The following is a 20,833-nucleotide window of genomic DNA, read 5'->3' as shown; positions in this document are numbered from 1 at the left end:
AAAGAAAGAGTGGAGGGGATGAGGGCAAGAAACAGATGAGAAACAACAAGGGCATCTCAGGGGATTCGGGTACAAAGGTGGTGCTAAGAATGATAGAGCCAAATATCCAAACCACAGCATCAACAACACTGAAATCAAGAGACACGAGCTTTAACAGCCAAACTTAGAAAGGTGCCTGTCAAGAGGGCAGGCTGGAGGCGGGGTGGGGAATGTGTGAGGGAACCTGGGAACATTGGCAGAGGGAAGTTGACACTGGTGGTGGGATCGGTGCTGCAACACTGTATGCCTAGCACTGAACTTTGTGAATCACAATGCTTTAATAAAAAAAAATTAACTGGATCTTTCCCAAGGGAGATTCTTTAGCTGAAGAAGTAACAACCATCATCAGTTTTCAACCATATTGAAAACTGTTTATTCAAGTGACCACATGGTTTCCATTCTTCAGCATATTTTATGAACCAGACTTTATAAAATAGACAAAATAAAAGATTAGCCAAACTCTCTCAGAAGTGTCTTCAGTGATTTGACTCTAGGGCCAAAGATGATAAAAACACAAATAAAAAAAATGGGCTTATATAATATTATCAAGCTTTTGCGTTGCAAAAGGAACTCAAGGTAAAATAGAAAGACACCCCATTGACTGGGAGAAAATTTTTGCACACAATGCATCACATAAAGGATTAATTTTCAGGATGTATAAAGCACTCACAAAGATTAACAACAAAAAAAATCCAACAAACCCATCAAAATATGTGGAGGAGAGATAAATAGACACCCTCCAAAAGACACAAAAGAATAGTTAATAGACATGCGAAAAATGTTCATCGACACTTATTAGGGAAATGCAAATCAAAATGAGGTTTCATCTCACAGCAATGAGAATGTCATATATCAAAAAAAAAACAATTAGCATTGTCAGTGAGACAACTGGTGTTGGTGGGGATGCACTGAGGCAAAAACCTCCATTCACCGTTTTTGTTTGTTTGTTTGTTTGTTTTGGGTCACAGCTGATGATGTACAGGGGTTACTTCTGGCTCTGAACTCAGGAATTACTCCTGGTGGTGCTCAGGGGACCATGTGGGATGCTGGGAATCGAACCCGGGTCGGCCGTGTGCAAGGAAAATGACCTACCCGCTGTGCTATTACTCCAGCCCCCCTCCATTTACTGTTTCTGGGAATGTTGTCTGGTTCAGTCTCTATGGGAAGGAGCAGAGATTTCTTCAAAAAATAAAATTAGAACTTTCACATGGCCCTGTGATTCCACTTATTGAAATATAATCCTCAACACAACAACATAAATCCAAATATATATATATATATATATATATATATATGGGCTGGAGCGATAGCACAGCGGTAGGGCGTTCGCCTTACAAGCGGCCAACATGGCCGACCCGAGTTCGATTCCTCCGCCCCTCTCGGAGAGCCCGGCAAGCTACCGAGAGTATTCGATATGCCAGACACAGTAACAACAAAGTCTCCAATGGAGACGTTACTGGGCCCGCTCGAGCAAATCGATGATCAACGGGAGGGCCTTTACCTTTTTACCTTTATATATATATATATATAGACATATAGCACTTGTATCACTTGTCATCCCGTTGCTCATCGATTTGCTCAAGTGGGTGCCAGTAACATCTCCATTCATCCTTGTGGCATGCTAGTGTAGCCCAATGGTGTCTGCTCGCTCCAGGAACACGAAGAGCATCAAATCCTTCATTCAGGGTCTTAATGAAGAAGTCCAACCATCTTGTAGGTGGGCAGCCACGCGTTCTTTTGACGTCCTGTGGAATCCAGTTGGTAACGGCTCTAGTCCAGCGGTCATCTCCAAATTGCATTACGTGTCTGGCCCATCTGATTTTCGATGTCTTGGCAAACGAGGCATCGTCCCTAATCCTCGATAGTCAATGGAGGTCGGAACCTCGAATTCCTTCTCTTATTTGAGTAAAACGTGATACTCCAAGCATAGCTCTTCTGATTCCTCTTTGGGAGACCCGAATAGTGTTCTCACCCTGTTTTCACAGGACCCAGGTGTTTGAGGCGTATATTAGTGCAGGAATAACAGTGGAGTCAAAAAGGTGTGGCAGGAGCCGGATGTTCTTCATCCTCTTAACTACTTCGATGTTCTTGAAGGCATTCCACGCAACTCTCCTCCTCCTGTGCAGTTCTGGTGCCAAGTTGTTCATCATGTTGAGTTCTCGACCCATCTCTTCCATGGTTCACCACCTCATGTGGAAGGAGGTGGCAACTGTGCGAACTGGCGAAGAGTGAACCAACAGGTGTTGCCCAGAGACTGTGCATGTTTGTCAGTGTGCAGATCGTTACATGCCAGTCAACCAGAAGCTGATATATATATATATATATATATATATATATATATATATATACATATATATATATTCATTGCATCATTTAGGACAAGACAGATGTTTAACAATGGATGAATGCATAAAGCAGTTGCAACATAAGGACACAATGGAAAATCATGTAGATGTATGAAAATAGAAAATCATGGAGCTTGTTGCAACATGAATGGAACTGGAAGGTATCCTGTTAATGGAAATAAGTCAGAAGGAAGGACAAATGGAAGGTATCATACTTGTCTGTGGAATACAGAGAGACAAACCCTCCCAAAAAAGATATAGTATTGAACAATGACATACTTTGGCCTAGGAGTACAAAATCAATTACTGAGCAGCGGGAGGAAGAAAGAGGGAAACAAGCCCAGAGCAGAGGACTTGTGGGATTTTGGTGGTGCTGGGGTGCAGTCATTTTGCATATTGTTCCATAAATTTTAATGCTACTTTAACTACTAAACAATATATATTACACACATATTTTTAAAAGATTTAGAAAATGGTATTTATAGCTTTCTTCTTCTTATGATCATTTGAGGCAGGTGCCAAGATCAAAGATCAATCCTGCAAGCACAAAAACTTGTAATGTCCACAACTGTATCTCACGGTGTTTCACTAATAAAAATTAAAAATAAAAAGATCAATCCTGCTAACCAATGGCCAGTAAAATAGCTGCTTCATTTTCAAAAAGTTGTTTATAGTTAGAAATTAAGTGAAGAAACACATACCAGAAAGTCATCCAGACAAGGTTCAAAGAACAGTGACTCTACTGTCAACATTAGTTCTGTGACAAACATGGGAATGAGGGAGTCATCTTCTTCAGGTTTTTCTACTACAGGGCCACCCTGAAATGAGTGCATTTGCAGTGTTAAAAAGATACAAGTTTTAAAATAAAATATATCTGCATTTAAGAGGCATGGAACTTAAACTTATAAACATTTTATAATGTTGATATGGGAAAAATAAAAAAATAGAAATTTTTATTTTAAAATATTTGCCTTTATTTTAGGGCAAATATTAAAAGATTATCTGGCAGTATAAAATTTTTCTTTTTGTAAAAACTCTTAACAAAATGGAAATGCAAACTGGAAAATCATATCAGCATAACTGAATAATTGACATAATATATTTGAATATACTTGATATACTCAATAGTATATATAACAATGAAATATTGATGTTCAAAAACTTAAATGGAAAACCAGGCAAGAAATACAGAAAATATCAATTAATCTTTTTCTTCTCTTCCTTAAGATAGCTTATTCAATAACATTTATCAAGAATTTACTGTGTTTCAAGCAAAGCTGAATATTTATGTAAGTTACACCAACCATATTAAGAAAGCATAATTATTACTTCTAAGAGAAAACAGGATCTGGAGAAGTTAAAAATTTTATCTGGGACACATGAGTTACTGAATGACAGACTAGAACTAAAACTCAATTCTCTCTAATCAAAAGACCTGTGCTCTACCCCTACAGTGAATTGCATATTCCTTTAATATGACGTTTGAAAGTAGTGCTATAGGTGCTGGAGTGATAGTACAGTGGGTACGATATTTGCTTTGCATGTGGTGGACTTGGGTTGGATCCCTGGCCTCCCATGTGGTCTGCTGAGCACTGCCAGGAGTAATTACTAAGTGCAGAGGCAGGAGTAACCCCTGAGCCATTGCCAGGTGTGACCCAAAAAGCCAGTAAAATAAAATTTAAAAATAAAAGTAGTATATATTCTTCTACATCCATCAAACTGACAAAGATTGAAATGTCTAGTATGCTGGGGGGTAAATGCTCATTCTCAAACATAGATAGGAAAGTTGTAAACAACACAAAACTTTCTGGAAAGTTCTACATTGGTACAAAAGTCTTAACAAGGGGGCATATTTCTGAACCAACAATTCTTTTTATTATTGCTTTGGAGTAATATTGGTGGTATTTGGGCTACTTCTGGCTGCGCAATCAGGGACCACTCTAGGTGCTGTGTAGGGGACAGTGTAGTATCAGGATTGAACACAGGCTCCCTCAGGCAAAGCAAGCAACCCAGCCCATAGATCTCTCTCCCCAGCACTCCCAGATTTCTTTGAAGACAGAAAATCAGAGATGTATGAAAAAATATAATATCCTCAGAGGCATTATCTGCAACAGTGAGAAAATCAGTTTATAAGTAGTGAGCAAATTAGTTTGCTGATTTTGTAAACAAAATGAGTTTACCAGAATGAAACTACATTTTTATGTGAAAATATTACTTGGAAAGTACATATTGACCTAGAAGATTTTTTCATAATATTGCTAAGTAGAAAAAAGCTGGTAAAAAATAACAGTAAGAATGGTACAACCTCCCTGGCCCCAAAAACAGTTATTTGGGGGCAGCACAGGATGGTTTTCCTTGTATATATTAGCGAGTTTTGAAATTTTCTGTATTTGGCATGTAATATCCTTATAATTAGAAAAATAAGTGATTTTTAAAATATAAAATTAATTTTTAAGAAGCAATTAAATGTAGGGGGGAGAGAAAGCAATGAGAATGAATTATGTTGAAGACCTTGCAACAGCCAACCTGAGTTTAGTCTTCTGCAACCATGTGGTCCTCCAAGACCCGTGAAAATGATCCCTGAGTACAGGGTCAGGAATAAGCCCTGAATACAGTCAGGTGTGGCTCAAAACATAAACAAGAGCAAAAAAGATAAAAGAAAAGGAAAAGAAAAAAAGCGGGGGGGGGGGGGTGCGGGGGAGAGAATGAAAATTCAGCTTTTGATGAATAGTTAAATGATGTGCTAGAGAAATCACGTTTTGGGGTTTCTGGGGGAGAAAGTTGAAATATGTCTGTAATAAACTTAATAAAGCTAGCACTGTCCTCCCACTGTTCATTGATTTGCTCGAGAGGGCCCAGTAACGTCTCCCTTGCGAGACTTCTTACTGGGTTTGGCATATCAAATACATCATGGGGAGCTTGCCAGGCTTTCCCTTGCAGGCGAGATACTCTCCGTAGCTTGCCTGGCTCTCCCAGAGGGGGGAGGAATAGAACTCGGTCTGGCCATGTCAGCCACGTTAAAGGCAAACACCCTACCACTGTGCTATCGCTTCCATTGTGCTATCGCTCCAGCCCTAAATGAATACATTTTGCTATTTTTAGGTAATCTGTCATGAGGTTATTATCTAGGATGAGAGAAAGAAAGTTTCTTGGTTAATGTGGATAGCTGGAGCGATAGCACAGCGGTAGGGCGTTCGCCTTACAAGCGGCCAACATGGCCGACCCGAGTTCGATTCCTCTGCCCCTCTCGGAGAGCCTGGCAAGCTACTGAGAGTATTCGATATGCCAAACACAGTAACAACAAAGTCTCCAATGGAGACGTTACTGGGCCCGCTCGAGCAAATCGATGATCAACGGGAGGGCCTTTACCTTTACCTTTACCTATGAGACAATATGATTTGTTTTCAGCTATGCAAGAATGCACAAATTGGCACTACTTTATGGTAAAGATCTCAAATACCCACATGTCTAATGTCTTTCCAAGAAGTTATTAATTCAAAGAACAAAGGTTTGCTCTCATGATTTGCTCCTAATCATCTCAAATTGCTATTTTTCTTCTCTTCATTTATCCCACCTTACCACCTTTTCTTTGGCAATTCATGTCATGATAACTCCCAACTCTAAGTTTCTGGGTAACGAGGATCTAAACTTTTCATCACTATCTATGCAACATTTGGCACACAGTAGGTATACTTAAGAAAGATTAGTTTAGTGAACATATGAATAACCTTAGTAGAATCCTAGGAGAGACACAGCAATGTTCAATGCAGTGAGTAGATTGTTTCTCTTTTGTTAGTATCTTGTTGCCAAGATGATTTTTATTCTATCACTTAATAACAAATGATTGGCTGTGATTATATTGCAAATTCCTCTAAGGAGTTTTCCTACTTTCTACTACATAGCAAACAGAATAACTTATATAAATACTACTGAATAAATGCAAACTAACGAATTAAAATATTTTTAACTGAATAGACCTTTTTATCAGTGACTTCAGGTTTATCTTCAGTAATCCATTTCTGAATAATATCTGCCGATGGTGTTCGTTTTAACTTCTCAGAAAGATAATTCAAAAGAGACCTGAGAGAATTTACTATGAGGAAGTGCAGAGTGTTCTCAATTAAATAGTCACATAGGCGAATAAAGCTTGAAAAGAAAAAAACATTTAGCTTCAGTTTTCTATATTTGTTACATATTTTTAGAGATGACTATAAAGCAAGTTAAAACATGTTAAAATACAATTTTTCTTAAATTTACATTTATGTTACAATATTATTCATTGTCCAGAAGAGTAGTTCTTAGGCATTCTTCATTTTAAAATACAAGTATATTAAAATATACAGCATCAATATAGATTAGTATTCCAACCATTCAATATGCTATTTATTGAACAATATAGTTATATGGAAAAAGCACCCAGCTCACCTAGCCAAAATGAACAAAGATGTTTTTAAGATGCTTTAGAAATATCAGTAACTTACACTGATAACTTACACTCTAATAGTACATTTGCTATATATTTGCTACTAAACGTTGCTTTGACAGAAACTACTAAACTGAAGTTACAGATTTTATCTTCCCTTGATGAAGTGCTTAGGATGCAAAATGAATGAGCAAAACATAAACATTTTACTCAGCTTAGTTGGAACCCAAAAAGCCTCTAATATCTGTAGGTCTACAAGGTGGCCTTTGGGACAGCTTTATTGACCATTGTTTAGATGAAGACCTTGTTTATGATATGATCTCATACATAAACTATTATGGTGAAACAATTTAGCACAGTTAAGACAGTTGTCAAAGCTGGACTAGGTGAGCACAGAGAATAGTAACCGACTCTTCAGATAATGTTCAGGGATTTTGTTTCAGAGTGATTTGTTTTACAAAAGGTTTTAGAATAATGGAAAATCCAAATGCTGTAACAGTCAATGTCAGGATCCAGAGTTGGGTAAGCAGGTGGCAGAAGTAATGTTAGTGAGAAATGAACCTCTGACAAGGCCCCACCTGGAAGGATGACTTTCCTCTCTGCTCTCCCAGTTGTCTAACACATTTCAGGGAGAGTGTGAAATTTTATGTGGTAATACAGTTGCCTGAAGCACGTTAGTAGCCTAAAGAGGTAAGTCCTCCAGGTCTACAGAAGATGACCAGTGGACTAACTCTGTGTGACTAACTTCTCCTTAGCAGGCATAGCAGAGTTAGCCCAGGTTCCAGAATGGGCTAGAAAGAAACAGTGGCTCAGAGATCAGAGTCGCCCTCCACTTTGTGTGGTTCCATTCTCAGCTTGCCATCCCCAAAGGCTGTTCTATTTGTTGGCAACTGGAGGAAAAGGCTCTACTGTTAGGTTATCACAGCCCTCAAATGCCTCATTACTGTTAGTGAATCTGGGATGAAGGTCTTAATTGTTAATGAAACTTGAGAAGAGTGCGCAGAGTCTCTTGACCCCACACCTGGTTGTCCTCACCAGGGGGCCCCTTGGAGTGGGGCGAGTTGAGTTTCCCTCCCCACCCCAAGCAGAGCCCTGACAACCGAAGACCTCTGGAACAAGCCACAGTAATGCTTAAGACCACTCTCCACACTTTCGGATGAGCCTCACGCATGAAGGAAACGGCAGAGGAACCCCAGGCACGCGGGACCCAGGGCTGAGATCTCCAAGCCTGCTCAGATTTGGACTGGGCCTCCTCCACCCAGATCCCCCATCTTCCAGTAGGTAGGCATTACACCCACCAAATGCCCCTGGTGCCGTGTTATTTCATCAATGGCCAAGACCCAGAGACTATAAAACCCAGCTCCCGGAAGCATGTGGCTGTGAATGTCTCTTATTATCTAGTTATTACTCTTGGAGAACTTGGCAGGCTACTGAGAGTATCCTGCCCGCACAGCAGAGTCTGACAAATTCCCCATGGCATATCCTATATGCCAATACCTAGTAACAATGAGGGTCTCATTCCCCTTACCCTGAAAGAGCCTCTAATGTGGCACTTTCTAAAATCTCAGGGCTAGGATGAAGGAGATGTTACTGTTGCCTGCTCGAAATCGAGCAGGAAATCGATGAACAACAGGATGACAGTGATACAGTGATACAGGGTGGATGCAACACATGTGCTCATTTTTTTTTCATAAGAGAAATGGCATTTACCATGTCAGCCGCACACAGTGATGCCTTTTGCTGGCCTGTTCTGTGTAAGTCATTTTCTCAGTGTCTCCAAAAGAAGCCAACTCAAAACCATCTGATACTTTGTAAAAATCTAAGAACGGGAAGAAGACACAACAACAACTCTTGTGAACAATGGCATTTATTTTTAAGAAAATTCAAATACCAAAAAAAAAAAGCTTTGGGTCATGTAATATTTCAAACTCCAAAAGAGCGCCACATCAAAAATATTCAACTCCACAAAAGACTATAGATGATTTCCTTAAACTGTCTTTAACAACACTTGATCGATGTTTTCTATGGCACCTCTTTCCCAAGAACACAGTTACTCTCCTTTACCACCTGCATTTTAATTAGCTGGGACCAACCCAGGCACTCATTTTTAACAAACCTATTGCCTGTACCAGACCAGAGTAGACAGACCCTTTAGCACTATAAAATGGTGCTTAATAGTGAGGTGCTATAAATGGCTTGTGACAAAGGTTTTGTAACCAACTTAGAAATTCTATACACAAGCAAGGAAAAATGCAGTATTTATTGTTTTCTTTCCACCTTCAAGATGTACATATTGAAAGGACAAACCAATGTATAAGTAATACCTATTAAAGTGTGGCAAGTTGGAAAGTAAGATAATAATTAAAATTTGAGAAGTTAGGGCTGAAACAATAGCACAGCGAATAAGGCATTTGCCCTGCATGCTACCGACATGAAATATGGGGTCGATCCCTGGCATCCATGGTACACATATGGTACACACCAGGAGCAATTCCTGAGTGCTGAGCCAGGAGTAACCCCTGAGTGTTATCGGGTGTGACCCCAAACACAAAACAAAACAAAAACAAACTTAGAGTACGTTGAAAGAGTGTTTCAGAAAGTAGCCACTTCATACCTTCAGTTATACAGTCATCAGGAACAAACCCTTCAGCACGCAGAGCAATTCGACATGCTCTCCTGACTACTTGTTTAGCTTCATTTCGAAATTCTGCCAGGTTTTCTGTCACCTAGACATTTACAAGTACGCATAATTAGTGGAAGCAAAATAGCACTAATAGGGAAAGGAAATCTTGAGGCTTAGAGAAAATGGAAACTTGAAACAAAATTTCCTACCTCTCCTAGACGTTTAACTTGGGCCTTCCTAAATTCTTGCAGGGTGTAAGTATGACCTCTTTCAATACTGCAAAGTGCCATAAAACTTAATTGATAGCACATTTCCTTTATTTTAAGAAGAGCAGGTTGTAAATTCTGAATGGAAATAGAAATTATTAAAGACTAATAATAATATTAATAAAGACTATTATTAAAGACTTCTTATTAATAAATAGGAATTATTAACTCTCTTTTAAAGTTTGTAAATACTTAGGAAACAATGTTATTAAGAAAACTATATAGTCCATGTTAGGTACAACAGCAATGTATTTTTTTTTATTGCATCTCTGTGAGATAGACCCTTACAAAGCTGTTTATGTTTAGGTTTTAGTCATACAGTGTTCCAATACCCATCCCTCCACTAGTGTACATTTCCCAGCACCAGCATCCCCAGTTTCCCTCCCATCACTCCCTACCTTCTTCCTGCCTCTGTGGCAGGCACTTTTCTTCTCTCCTCTCTCTCTTTCTCTTTCTCTTTCTCTCTCTCTCTCTCTCTCTCCTCTATTCTCTTTCTCCTCTCTCTCTCCTCTCTCTGTCTCTGTCTCTGTCTCTGTCTCTGTCTCTCTCTCTCTCTCCCTCTCATGCAGTGCACATATATTAACCAGGAACTCTCTGAGATTTTGTCCTGACCTTATTTTTTAAGGTCAAGATTAATTTGTCTGAATTACTTTCTTTTCATTTTGAAAGCATGTCTTTTAGTTATGTCTTTTAGTTACAAACTGAGAGCAGATAAATAATATTGATAGAATAAAAGGAGAAATCTGCATGACAACCTCAATAGACACAGAATAAGTGTTTGATAGGCATTCATGATAAGATTATTCAGCAGTTTTAACAGTACCAATTTCCTCATAACATCATACAAAAAACTTTTCTCATAAGATCCGGAACAAGAAAATAAGAAAAGAATTTCTGACTTGCCATTTCTTTTTTGTTGTTGTTGTTGTTGTTGTTGTTTTTTGGGTCACACCAGCATTACACAGGGGTTACTCCTGGCTCATGCACTCAGGAATTACTCCTGGTGGTGCTCAGGGGACCATATGGGATGCTGGGAATCAAACCCAGGTCGGTCGCGTGCAAGGCAAACACCCTACCTTCTGTGCTATCACTTCAGCCCTGTGAAGTTTCTTTTTGAATGATGGAAATATTACAACATTGTGAGGATGGTTAATCAACTGTTAATAAAAAACCATTGAGCCGTGTACTTTAAAAATGAAATTAAATTAAAATTTTATTTCAATTGAAGTAATTTTATATCTCAATCAAAATTTTACATGGAAATGTAGGCAAAGGCTAATAAGGTTTCAAGCACTCATGGTCCTCTGAGCATTGCCTCGGTGGTCTCCAGCACTGCTGGAGGAGCCCTGGTGGGTCATAGCACCTGTGGCCCTGAGAGGCCGTAAGAACTACAGCACCGGTCCGAGCACTAAACTTTCAAAGTCATACTACTAAGGGCAGCATGACTAGAAATGACTTTTGTATCTCTAGTTCCAACATTACAGGGTGTGATTAAAACTAACATTTCATAGATAGATTCACATTAACAACGTGAGACTGGTGAGAAGTGTGTGGATAATCACAGAAAACAGCTAATCCATAAATCGTATATAGATCAATCTAAATTTAAAAGGATAAGACCTTTCTTGCCTGCTAAGGCCATATTTAAGAGAAGATATCATTAAGGCTGAAGCACTATCAGTATGTTGGACAGAGAAAATCCAATACTTAGCATGCAAAATATGAGAAAAGACCTTGATAGAGGTCAAATTAAACAGCAGGAATTTTTTTTTTGAGAAACAGGTTTGTGGACTATGGGGTCCAATACATGATAGAAGATATGTGGTAGTGAAAAAAGGCAGTTAAACAGGTTCAAACAATGAAAGGGTTATTAACAAAATTAGATGTCAAGGGGTTGAAGTTGATGTCATTAAGGGCTATAATATTTCCTATAACTCAGACAAAATCCTTGCTATGACGGATGCCATGAGAATGAAAATTTTAGGATTTGTTTTTTGGGGCGGCCACACTCTTTGGGTTTTTCTTTTGCACTGGTATCTATGTCAATACTATTGCATTAATGTTCTTTAATTTTAATAACATTTTAATAACTAACACTTTAATAATGATCTTTCATTATTGATCTTTAACAACACTTTAATAGCCAAGGTTTAAATAATGATTTTTCAGATTATCAAACACAAAGTGAAGTTGAAGCTTCTTACTTGAAAAGGACAGCAGAAAGAGACCATAGTCTTAGCATATGATTAACTATGATTCCAGTTCATTCTTGAGCCCAACTAGAAAACTTCTAGCACAGTTGAAATTCAGTAGATTTAGTGACTATTTAAATATAGTCATATGCCCTTTAAAATTCCCTTCCTATGATTATCCATCCTCCAAAGCAAATATTGAAATTTTTTCAGTGTTGTAGAGCAGTACAGGGGTAAAGCACATGTGTTGCACACAGTCAGCCCTGATTCGATACCTGGCACCACTTATGGTGCCCTGAGCTCAGGCAGGGAGTGATACCTGAGCACAGAGCAAGGAGAAATCTCTAAATATCACCAGCTGTTCCCTAACACACCCCACCAAATTTCCCTGCTCTCTGAATCAGGTAAAAGAAAATATATGCAGCATCGTGAGGTAATGATCTATGAAAAACAAGTCACCAAATGATTGTGAACCTGAAGTTCACAGTGTCTCAAAGATAAAAGGAAGTAATAAGGGTTAGTGGCTAGCCTAATCTGCTCAAAACAATAAACCTTTATAAGTCTTTCTTGGACAACAACAAAGAGGATCATGAATCCAGCCCCTCCACACCCTGGGCTGCTTCTAATATCGGAGACTATGCAACTCTATTTTTTATATTTTTACGTTTTGCAACCTTAACTAAAACTACAAAATAACCGTTAACCTTCTAGACTTACAAATGCTAAGACAAGAAGAAAGTTGTGAATTCTCATAAAAATAAAAAACATTGAGCCTCATTACCTCACCTCCACCATCTCAACAGGCCCAGTTCCACAATTTTCCTATTTCTTTTTCTTATATTTTTAAAAATATTTTTATTGAATCACTGTGAGATACAGTTACAAACTTTCACGATAAGATTCAGTCACACAATGATTGTGTCCCCATCCCTCCACCAGTGCACATTTTCCACCACCAATGTTCCCAGTATCCCTCCCACCATTCCCACCCCATCCCACCCTCTGCCTCTGTGGCAGGTGCATTCCTTCTCTCTCTCTCTCTACTTTGGGGCATCATGGTTTTCAATACAAATATTAAGAGGTCAGCATTTTTGGTCCTTAGTCTATTTTTAGCATGCATCTCCCATCCCAAGCAATTCCTCCAACCATCATTTACTTAGCGGTCTCTTCTCCATTCCAACTGCCTATTCCCCCAGCAAGTGAGGTCGACTTCCAAAATGTGGTTAGTTCCACATTTGAAGCTCACAGTCCCATACATAACCTCAAGACAGCGCTACTCACCAAATCTCATCTCTCACAGTTAAACTTCATGTCCCTCGATGAGGATGGATCAGGAAGGGCAAGAGTCACACCCAGCCTAATCCCTCAGAGAATCTCAGTGGGGTTAACTACAAAGATTAACTCTCAGCACAGCAGGAGCACAGTGTACCCAATGGGGAAACATGTAGCAATCCACCTCGCTCAGTGAGAGAATGCAGTGACACAAAAGGCTCAGCCAGCACCAACTAGCTCTGTAAATTCTCAGAGAATGACTTAAGTAACACCATTTTGAGGATGACTGCTGAAACAATGGCACAGAGAGTCAGCAAAGCACAAGCAAATGTAAGAGCAGAAATGAAAAACTACCACCAGAAATGACAAAATGAGGAGTATGGTTGGTAGTAGTACACAAAAACTCAACAGAAGGTCTGAGCAGCAGAACAATAGCAGCTGAGGAAAAGATCAAGGAGCCCAAGGTGAGATGCAGGAAACCTCTAGAAAAACAACAGAAGAAAGAGGAAAGTCTGAAAACAAACTTGGATCCTTGTACCTGTGAGGTATTATGTCTGTGATCAGGTTTCTCCCCAGTCCCTCTAGCTACTTCTTTAAAAAAGTCAAAGCACTCCATAATGCATACTCATTATATTTTACACACTGCTCTCTAATAAGCTAGTCTTATGCCCTTAAAAAAAGATAAAACATCCCAATTTAGAGGCATTCTATAGTGAGCACTCGCAGTAAACTCAAGCCTTCATTTGAGCAAGTAATTCATTAGAAAAGAAATACTCACTTGATTAACTATGAACAAATATTTTTGTAGAGTTTTTTGGCATCCATTGATTTTCTTGGAGCGGACATTCTTCTTCCATACGGTAAAAGCTTTCCATTTTCGGAAAAGTGAAAATATTGGAATCTTAATAAGCTCCCTATGATAGAGGTATTCCTGTTCCCATCGTTCAAGCTCATTATATTCAATGTCATAACTTAAAACATGTGTTACTGCTTGTTTGCTAATAGTGTAGTAGTCATTTTTGTTGATGTTATCGTAGGTCACAACTCTATGAACAAATAAAAATTGAGAATCGTGAGTAAAACATCAATACAAAATTAAGCAATTTTTTTTGTTTTGCAGAGATAAAATGTTTCAGGAAAAATATTAAATTTTTATTTTCTATTTTGGTCACACCCGGCTATGCACAGGGGTTACTCTTGATTCAGACATTCAGGAATTACTCCTGGTGGTGCTTGGGGGACCATATGGGATGCGGGAAATCAAACTCGGGTAGACCATGTGCAAGGCAAATGCCCTACCCGCTGTGCTATTGCTCTACCCGCTGTGCTATTGCTCCAGCCCCAATTCAAAATTTTAAAAATGTTAACGATTTTCATTATTTTATAAGTTGAGGTGTCATGGTATCATTACAATAACACTAATATCACTGCTTTATGTTAACAATGCTATTGTACCACATCATCACCAGTGTCAATATCTTCCACCATTGAATCAAAGTCCCTTCTTCCCCAGCTCCCACTTGGCAACCTTTAGAGGTTGGCAACCTCCAGAGTTTGTGACATTTATCTACTTTTATATTAAATATAAAAGGGAAAAAAGGGAAGAGGGAAATGGGAAATAGAAGAGAAAAAGAAAGGGAAGAAAAAGGAATGAGCTACTTTTAACCAACATCTGGGGATTTTATAGCTCTTAAAGAGTTCATAATCTTGCCAATCATGTTTGATAATTTTACTTTCATGATTTTTACAAAATCAAATAAATTACAGATTTTTAAAACAGCATGACCCTTGATGTTATCTACCTGGAAAAAGGTTTTTTTACTAACTCTTAGAAATAATAATAAAGCATTTTATGTTACCAGTATTGACAGAATTTAGAAGGTAAACGAAAGTATGACTTAGATAAAATTAGAATCAAGACACAGATAAAGCTTTATGAAGATCAATTTCATCACATAATAAAAATAACATGTTTTGAAAAATTTCTGGAGCTGAAGCGAGCACAGGGGGTAAGGCACCTACTTTGCCTGTGGGCGCACAGTTTCACAAACGTTGCAGGGTGCGTCCCTGGAAACTGCCCCCTCCCCCATCTCCCCATCCATGCCACACTCTCAGCATCATGGAGTGTGGCCCTGGTAATCCAATAACTGCAGCACCATGCCCTCAAGGCCCTCACAATGAACTGCAGACCATCTCAGGGAGGGCCTTCCTGGACATCCTTAACATCATTTGGGTGCTTTTCTGGGGCCCAGGAAGACAGTTCAAATTGGCTAAAGTATCCATTTTGCATGCAGAAGCATGCCCAGCACTTACAGGTTTTGTGGAAAAAATTAAAAAGACAAATAATTTGTTTTAAATGTATCTCTCTTTGAACTGTCATCAAAGAAATCCTTCAATTTATGCATATGAAGAAATGGATGAAGTAAAGGAGAAGAGCAAGATCCTCATCATGTTCAACTTGTAAGTCTTTTCCTTCTTTACACTGCTCTCTATGGCAGAGGGTTAATGAACACACTCAAATCTCTTTCAAAGACTGAATCAACCAGCATCAAAATCATCAGGGCTGATTATTAAGAGTTTAGATTTCTGAGCACAATGCAGAATCAGAATCTTTAATTATGGTCATCAGTGGTCTAGTTTAACAAGCTGCATAGGTGAATTTGATACACAATATTTGTGAATCACTAACTTCATTTGAACACAAAGAACAAAAGCAGGATGGTGTCCAAGGTATGCTCTTTCTCCTACTTTCATTAGAACATTAACATACTGTGTTTTTATGGGATTCTTTCATGAGTCCCTCAAAAGTATGGAAAAGGATGAATTTCACCTTTCACCTTTCATCTCCTGGCTTCGGGCTACTTTTCCTCTGAATTTAAAAATGTATAGAACTTCTCTTTATTTTTTTAGTGTTCCTCTTCAGGTATATGAAGCTTTTCCTTGACCAAATGTCCATTTTACCGAAAATTACCACTTATTCCTTAATTAAAATTTCCTTTAATAGTATGAGTTTGCTATATACAGAGAATGTATACATTCATCCTTCAAGTGTCTAAAAACCAATCTTGTTCCTTCCTACTCTAAGAAAATGATACTCTCAAAGATGAGTACAGATTTCCCTCAGGCCCAATCCACTTAGTAGTAGGAAGAGGCATCAGGGTCAAGAAAATATCTGTGGGGCTGGAGCGATAGTACAGTGGGTAGGACGTTTGCCTTGCATGGGGTCAACCTGAATTCAATTCCCAGCATCCCATACGGTCCCCTGAGCACCGCCAGGAGTAATTCCTGAGTGCAGAGCCAGGAGTATCCTCTGTGCATCGCTGGGTGTGACCCAAAAGGCTATATATATATATATATATATATATATATATATATATATATGCATACATTGAGGGCTTTTGCAGAATTCTTTGTAGTCCTATTCTTAGATTTTCCAGTTCATTACTGAGGGTTTAATCCCCAAATATAGGCCTGGAATTTCTGTGCTTTACTCCACATCCTCAGCCTTGGAGTGCTCATCTGCTCCACAGGTTGATCTACAATTCCTTTGCTGATGCTTAACTATTCAGAATTTTTTGGCATTCAGAACTTGGCTACAAGAGCTGGGGCAGTAGCTCAGCGGTAGAGAACTTGCCTTATATGTTAAAACCTAAGCTTGACCGCCAGCACTGTGCAAACAAAACAAAAAATAAAACTTCAGAATTCAGATTTTAACTTCAATTGTCTTCTGGATACTTGCTTTGGATGTGTGTTCCATCATACCCTTTTATTTAGGAAATGATTAGGAAAATTAGTCTTTTTTAAACACGTACTTTAGCCAATTTGAACTTTCTTTTAAAATGGAACTTTGTTGTTCTATTGCTATACTCTAATAGACCTATTTTGCTGATATAGAAGAAGCCTTTATTATTCTTTAACTAAAGATCCTTGTGAAGTAGATAGCTTGGTATAGCTGGGGTGGGGTGGGGATGCCTGGCAATGAATTCTCAGGAAGTAATAATAACACGATGGAATTCAAGGAAGTGACTCTGTCACTAGCCCAAAATTAGCCAAAAAAGATTATGGGAAAACCCATTTTGTGGACACATAAACTGATTTTTAATAAAAGTCTAATTGGCACCAGCAGAGGCCCAGAGAAGGCTGGACCCTCCCTGGAGAGAAGCTCCAGCAAGAACAGAGGTTGTGATAAGGATGTGAAGGTGGACACCCAAAGTGTCAAGCTCTTTCTTTTGACAATGCCATAGCAATGGACTCTGATCTACATAGAAAATAACACTTGGGGCAGTTTGGCAGAAAACCTATAAAACCTACTCAACAAAGACAAGTGGGATACTTCTCTATTCTGGGAGTGGTAGCCCACATCTGAGTGCATATCCGAGGTGTAGACTCTCTGCTGTCTTTTCTGGAGAACTTCTGGAAAAGCCTGTGCTCTCTTTTGAACATCTTAACTTCTCTCTTCTTTCTCATTGGATGAGAATGCTATTCGGGTCTCCCAAAGAGGAATTGAAAGAGCTATGCTTGGAATATTACGTTTCACTCAAATGAGAGAAAGAATCCGGAGTTCCGACCTCCGTCGATGATCAAGAATCAGGGACGCTGTCTCGTTTGCCAAAGTGTCAAAAATCAGATGGGCTGATCACGTAATGAGATTTAGAGATGACCACTGGACTAGAGCCGTTACCGACTGGATTCCACGGGATGTCAAAAGACCGTGTGGCCGCCCACCTACCAGATGGTCGAACTTCTTCGTCAAGACCCTGAACTATTGGTTTGAAGCTCTTTGTGTTCCTAGAACGAACAGACGCCACTGGGCTACACTAGCACGCGACAGGGACAAATGGAGTTGTTACTGGCGCCCGCTCAAGCAAATTGATGATTAACAGGAAGTCAAGTGGTCAATATAAAAAAAAATTTAAAAGATCATATACAACTCAGTAACAACAACAAACTCAAACAATCCAGTTAAAAAATCAGGCAGGAGATCTGGAAAGACACTTTCTGAAAGATGACATCAAGTATACATGAAAAGGTGCTCAATATTCCTAACCATCAGCAAGCTACCTGTGATGTATTCGATATGCCAAACACAGTAACAACAAAAGTCTCTAATGGAGATGTTACTGGACCCGCTAGAGCAAATTGATGAACAAAGGGAGGACAATCAGGGAAATACAATCAAAATAACAATGAAATGTTATCTCATACTTGCCAAAATGACAAGACATAACAAACACTGTTAAGGAAGTGAAGAAAAGAACTCTTGTGTATGTCGGTTAGACATGCAAATGTATTGAGCCAGTATGAAAAAACTGCATGGAAGTTTCTCCAAAAAGAGTAACTGACAATTCCCCTTTTGACTAATCTTCTAAAGGGAAAAAAACACTCACAGGAAAAGATAACTGTGTGCCCATGTTCTCTGCACCATTGTTTACAATGGCAAAAACATGAATCCAGCCTACATATTCATCAATGTGTAAGTGGATAAAAGTGTTGTGGTGTGCAGTCAGATATCCCTCACATCCCTGTAATGGCAGTGTGTGTAGACGATGGTGGTCCCAATAAGCTATACCATACAGCACGGGTGTGCAGCAACTGTGTCATCCTAGTGTGTGTAATTATATATTTTGATGTTGGCACAACTACTGAAATCATCTAACCATGCGTTTCTCAAAACAAGTCCACAGCATTAACAGATGGACCCAATACATACAATGTAATACTACTGTCATTAAAATGAATAAGATCCTGCCACTTGCAATAATATAGACAAACCAAAGTAAAATAAGTCAGAAAGAGACAAATAATGTATCATCTCACTGATATGTGGAAACTAAAAACAAAACCAGAAATAAGTCAAGACAGATAGCTAAGAGTACAGACTAGTGGTTGCCAGAGGGCAAAGAAAGTCAGTGAAGTAGGTGAAAGAAGACAAAAGTTTTCAACTTTCAATTAGAAAACAGAATTTCCAATTAGAAAATGTCATAATATACAGCATAGTGATATGAAACTATAATATTTGCTTGCACATTTGGAAGTTAATAAGAGAATATACTTCTGTGTCAATGTTTTAGTCAGCAGTGGAAAACATATATGAACAGTGGTCTCAGTAGGTTTTACCCCATGGCTTTTATGTGATGTATATATGTATTCTAGCTCTGTGTGTTACTATATATATATATATATATATATGAATATGGATTTTAAGTTATCTTCAAAAGAAAAAACTTTAGTGAACATGTATGGTGATGTTTGTTAACTAGACTCACTGTGCTGATTGCTTTGCAATGTACACAAATATCCAATCACTACACCTGAAACTAAATGTCACCAATTATCACATGAAAATTTTTAAGTTATGAATTTCTCAACTGAAAGATTCATTTATCACTGTAAAAATCAATTGCATTTGATTGGTTTTATCATTATGCCATTATGAATAGTTTTTCAATATTATTTGCAATTTTTATTTTTAAATAAATACGCCATTAAAAAAACTCACTTGAGGTTATATGGATCATATTCAATGGAAGACTTTGGCACAGCAGGGATCATATAAAGAAATCCAAGATGTTCATTTTCACGGATTATTTTTATAATTTGTAAAGGATTCTGAATGTTGGCTTTAACTACTTCTTCCTGGTCATTGTAATAGTGTGTAGGATAAGATGAGGAAGGAGTCGCAAAGAGACCTCTTCTTCCAATACTGGTACGTGACACTTTAGGAGGAGTGGGGGCAAAAACTTCGAAAGAGGTTCTCTGGAGTTAAAAGGAAAAACATAAAGTCAGTTTCAAAGAAAATTAGGGACCGAGGGAGTGCACAGCAGGTCAAGTGCCTTGAGTTCAGCCTTATATATTCACAAGCATGAATGCCAGGGGTAGAGCTAGGAGTACAGTCAGGTGTGCTACCCCAGGCCCAAGTCCCAGCACACACAAAGAACTAAATCCTATATTTCTCTGTGTTATCTAAGAGCTCAAAGGCATGCATAAAAGTGAAAAGTTTCTATTTGGGAGCAGAGATCTTCTTCCATAGAACTCCTTATGTGTGTATGTACACCTTCTCACAAAACAACCCCAGAGACAGCTTCCAGTGGCTTATCCTCTTCTTTAATTCAATATTTATTACATCAAAATATACCACCCTCTACCCCTCTACTCTTCTCTCCCCAAGGTTCACCGAAGTCCGAGTTCTTCTCATCAACAGCTCTGCAGTACTCTGGCTGTGGCCTCTTCAACCCCTTACCTTGTTCTTACAACCATGATGCTTTCCAGTAAGTGAAATCCTCAGCAGTCATAAAAAAATTTATTATTATTATTTTTTTGTGAATGTGAGGTTGGTAGCAGTGGTAAGAAATATTGTACACTAGCCTTGGGGGGAAGCTTACGTATTAATTCACTCATAATTCCCTGTGCTTAGACAGAGCTGCTCGCAGTGCATGTGAATGACCTGGGTTTCCCATTGAAGTGTTGCTTCTGGGGGCCAGGGAGATGGTTCAAAGGACTGAAGCACGGCCTTGGATACAGGATCCCTGGATTTAGATCCCTGGCACTGTTGCAGGTGTAGGCACACCTGAGCATTGCTAGTGTGGCCCACAAACAAACAAAAAATAAAAATCCAAAATAAAAAACAAGCAGCTTCTGGGTTAGTCATTTGGGGGTGACACTTGAAATTCTAT

General features: G+C 38.7%; 1 protein-coding gene across 1 annotated transcript in view; it reads right to left on the bottom strand.

The window, feature by feature from the left end:
- Positions 1-20,833, bottom strand: part of DNAH6 (dynein axonemal heavy chain 6) — a 211,933-nt gene that overhangs the window by 178,875 nt on the left and 12,225 nt on the right. Inside the window, exons 4-10 of the mRNA XM_056115431.1 lie at positions 19,660-19,914; positions 13,939-14,206; positions 9,640-9,774; positions 9,415-9,533; positions 8,518-8,655; positions 6,362-6,530; positions 3,086-3,202 (exon numbers count right to left, since the gene is read on the bottom strand). Coding sequence (XP_055971406.1) covers positions 3,086-3,202; positions 6,362-6,530; positions 8,518-8,655; positions 9,415-9,533; positions 9,640-9,774; positions 13,939-14,206; positions 19,660-19,914 — 1,201 coding nt within the window. The remainder of the gene's footprint in view (positions 1-3,085; positions 3,203-6,361; positions 6,531-8,517; positions 8,656-9,414; positions 9,534-9,639; positions 9,775-13,938; positions 14,207-19,659; positions 19,915-20,833) is intronic.

The sequence above is a fragment of the Sorex fumeus genome, unplaced genomic scaffold (genome assembly GCF_029834395.1).
Source record: "Sorex fumeus unplaced genomic scaffold, SorFum_2.1 ptg000003l, whole genome shotgun sequence".
In the NCBI taxonomy this organism is placed as follows: domain Eukaryota; kingdom Metazoa; phylum Chordata; class Mammalia; order Eulipotyphla; family Soricidae; genus Sorex; species Sorex fumeus.
The sequence above is the reverse complement of the archived record's forward strand: the minus strand, read 5'-3'. Positions and strand labels throughout refer to the sequence as shown.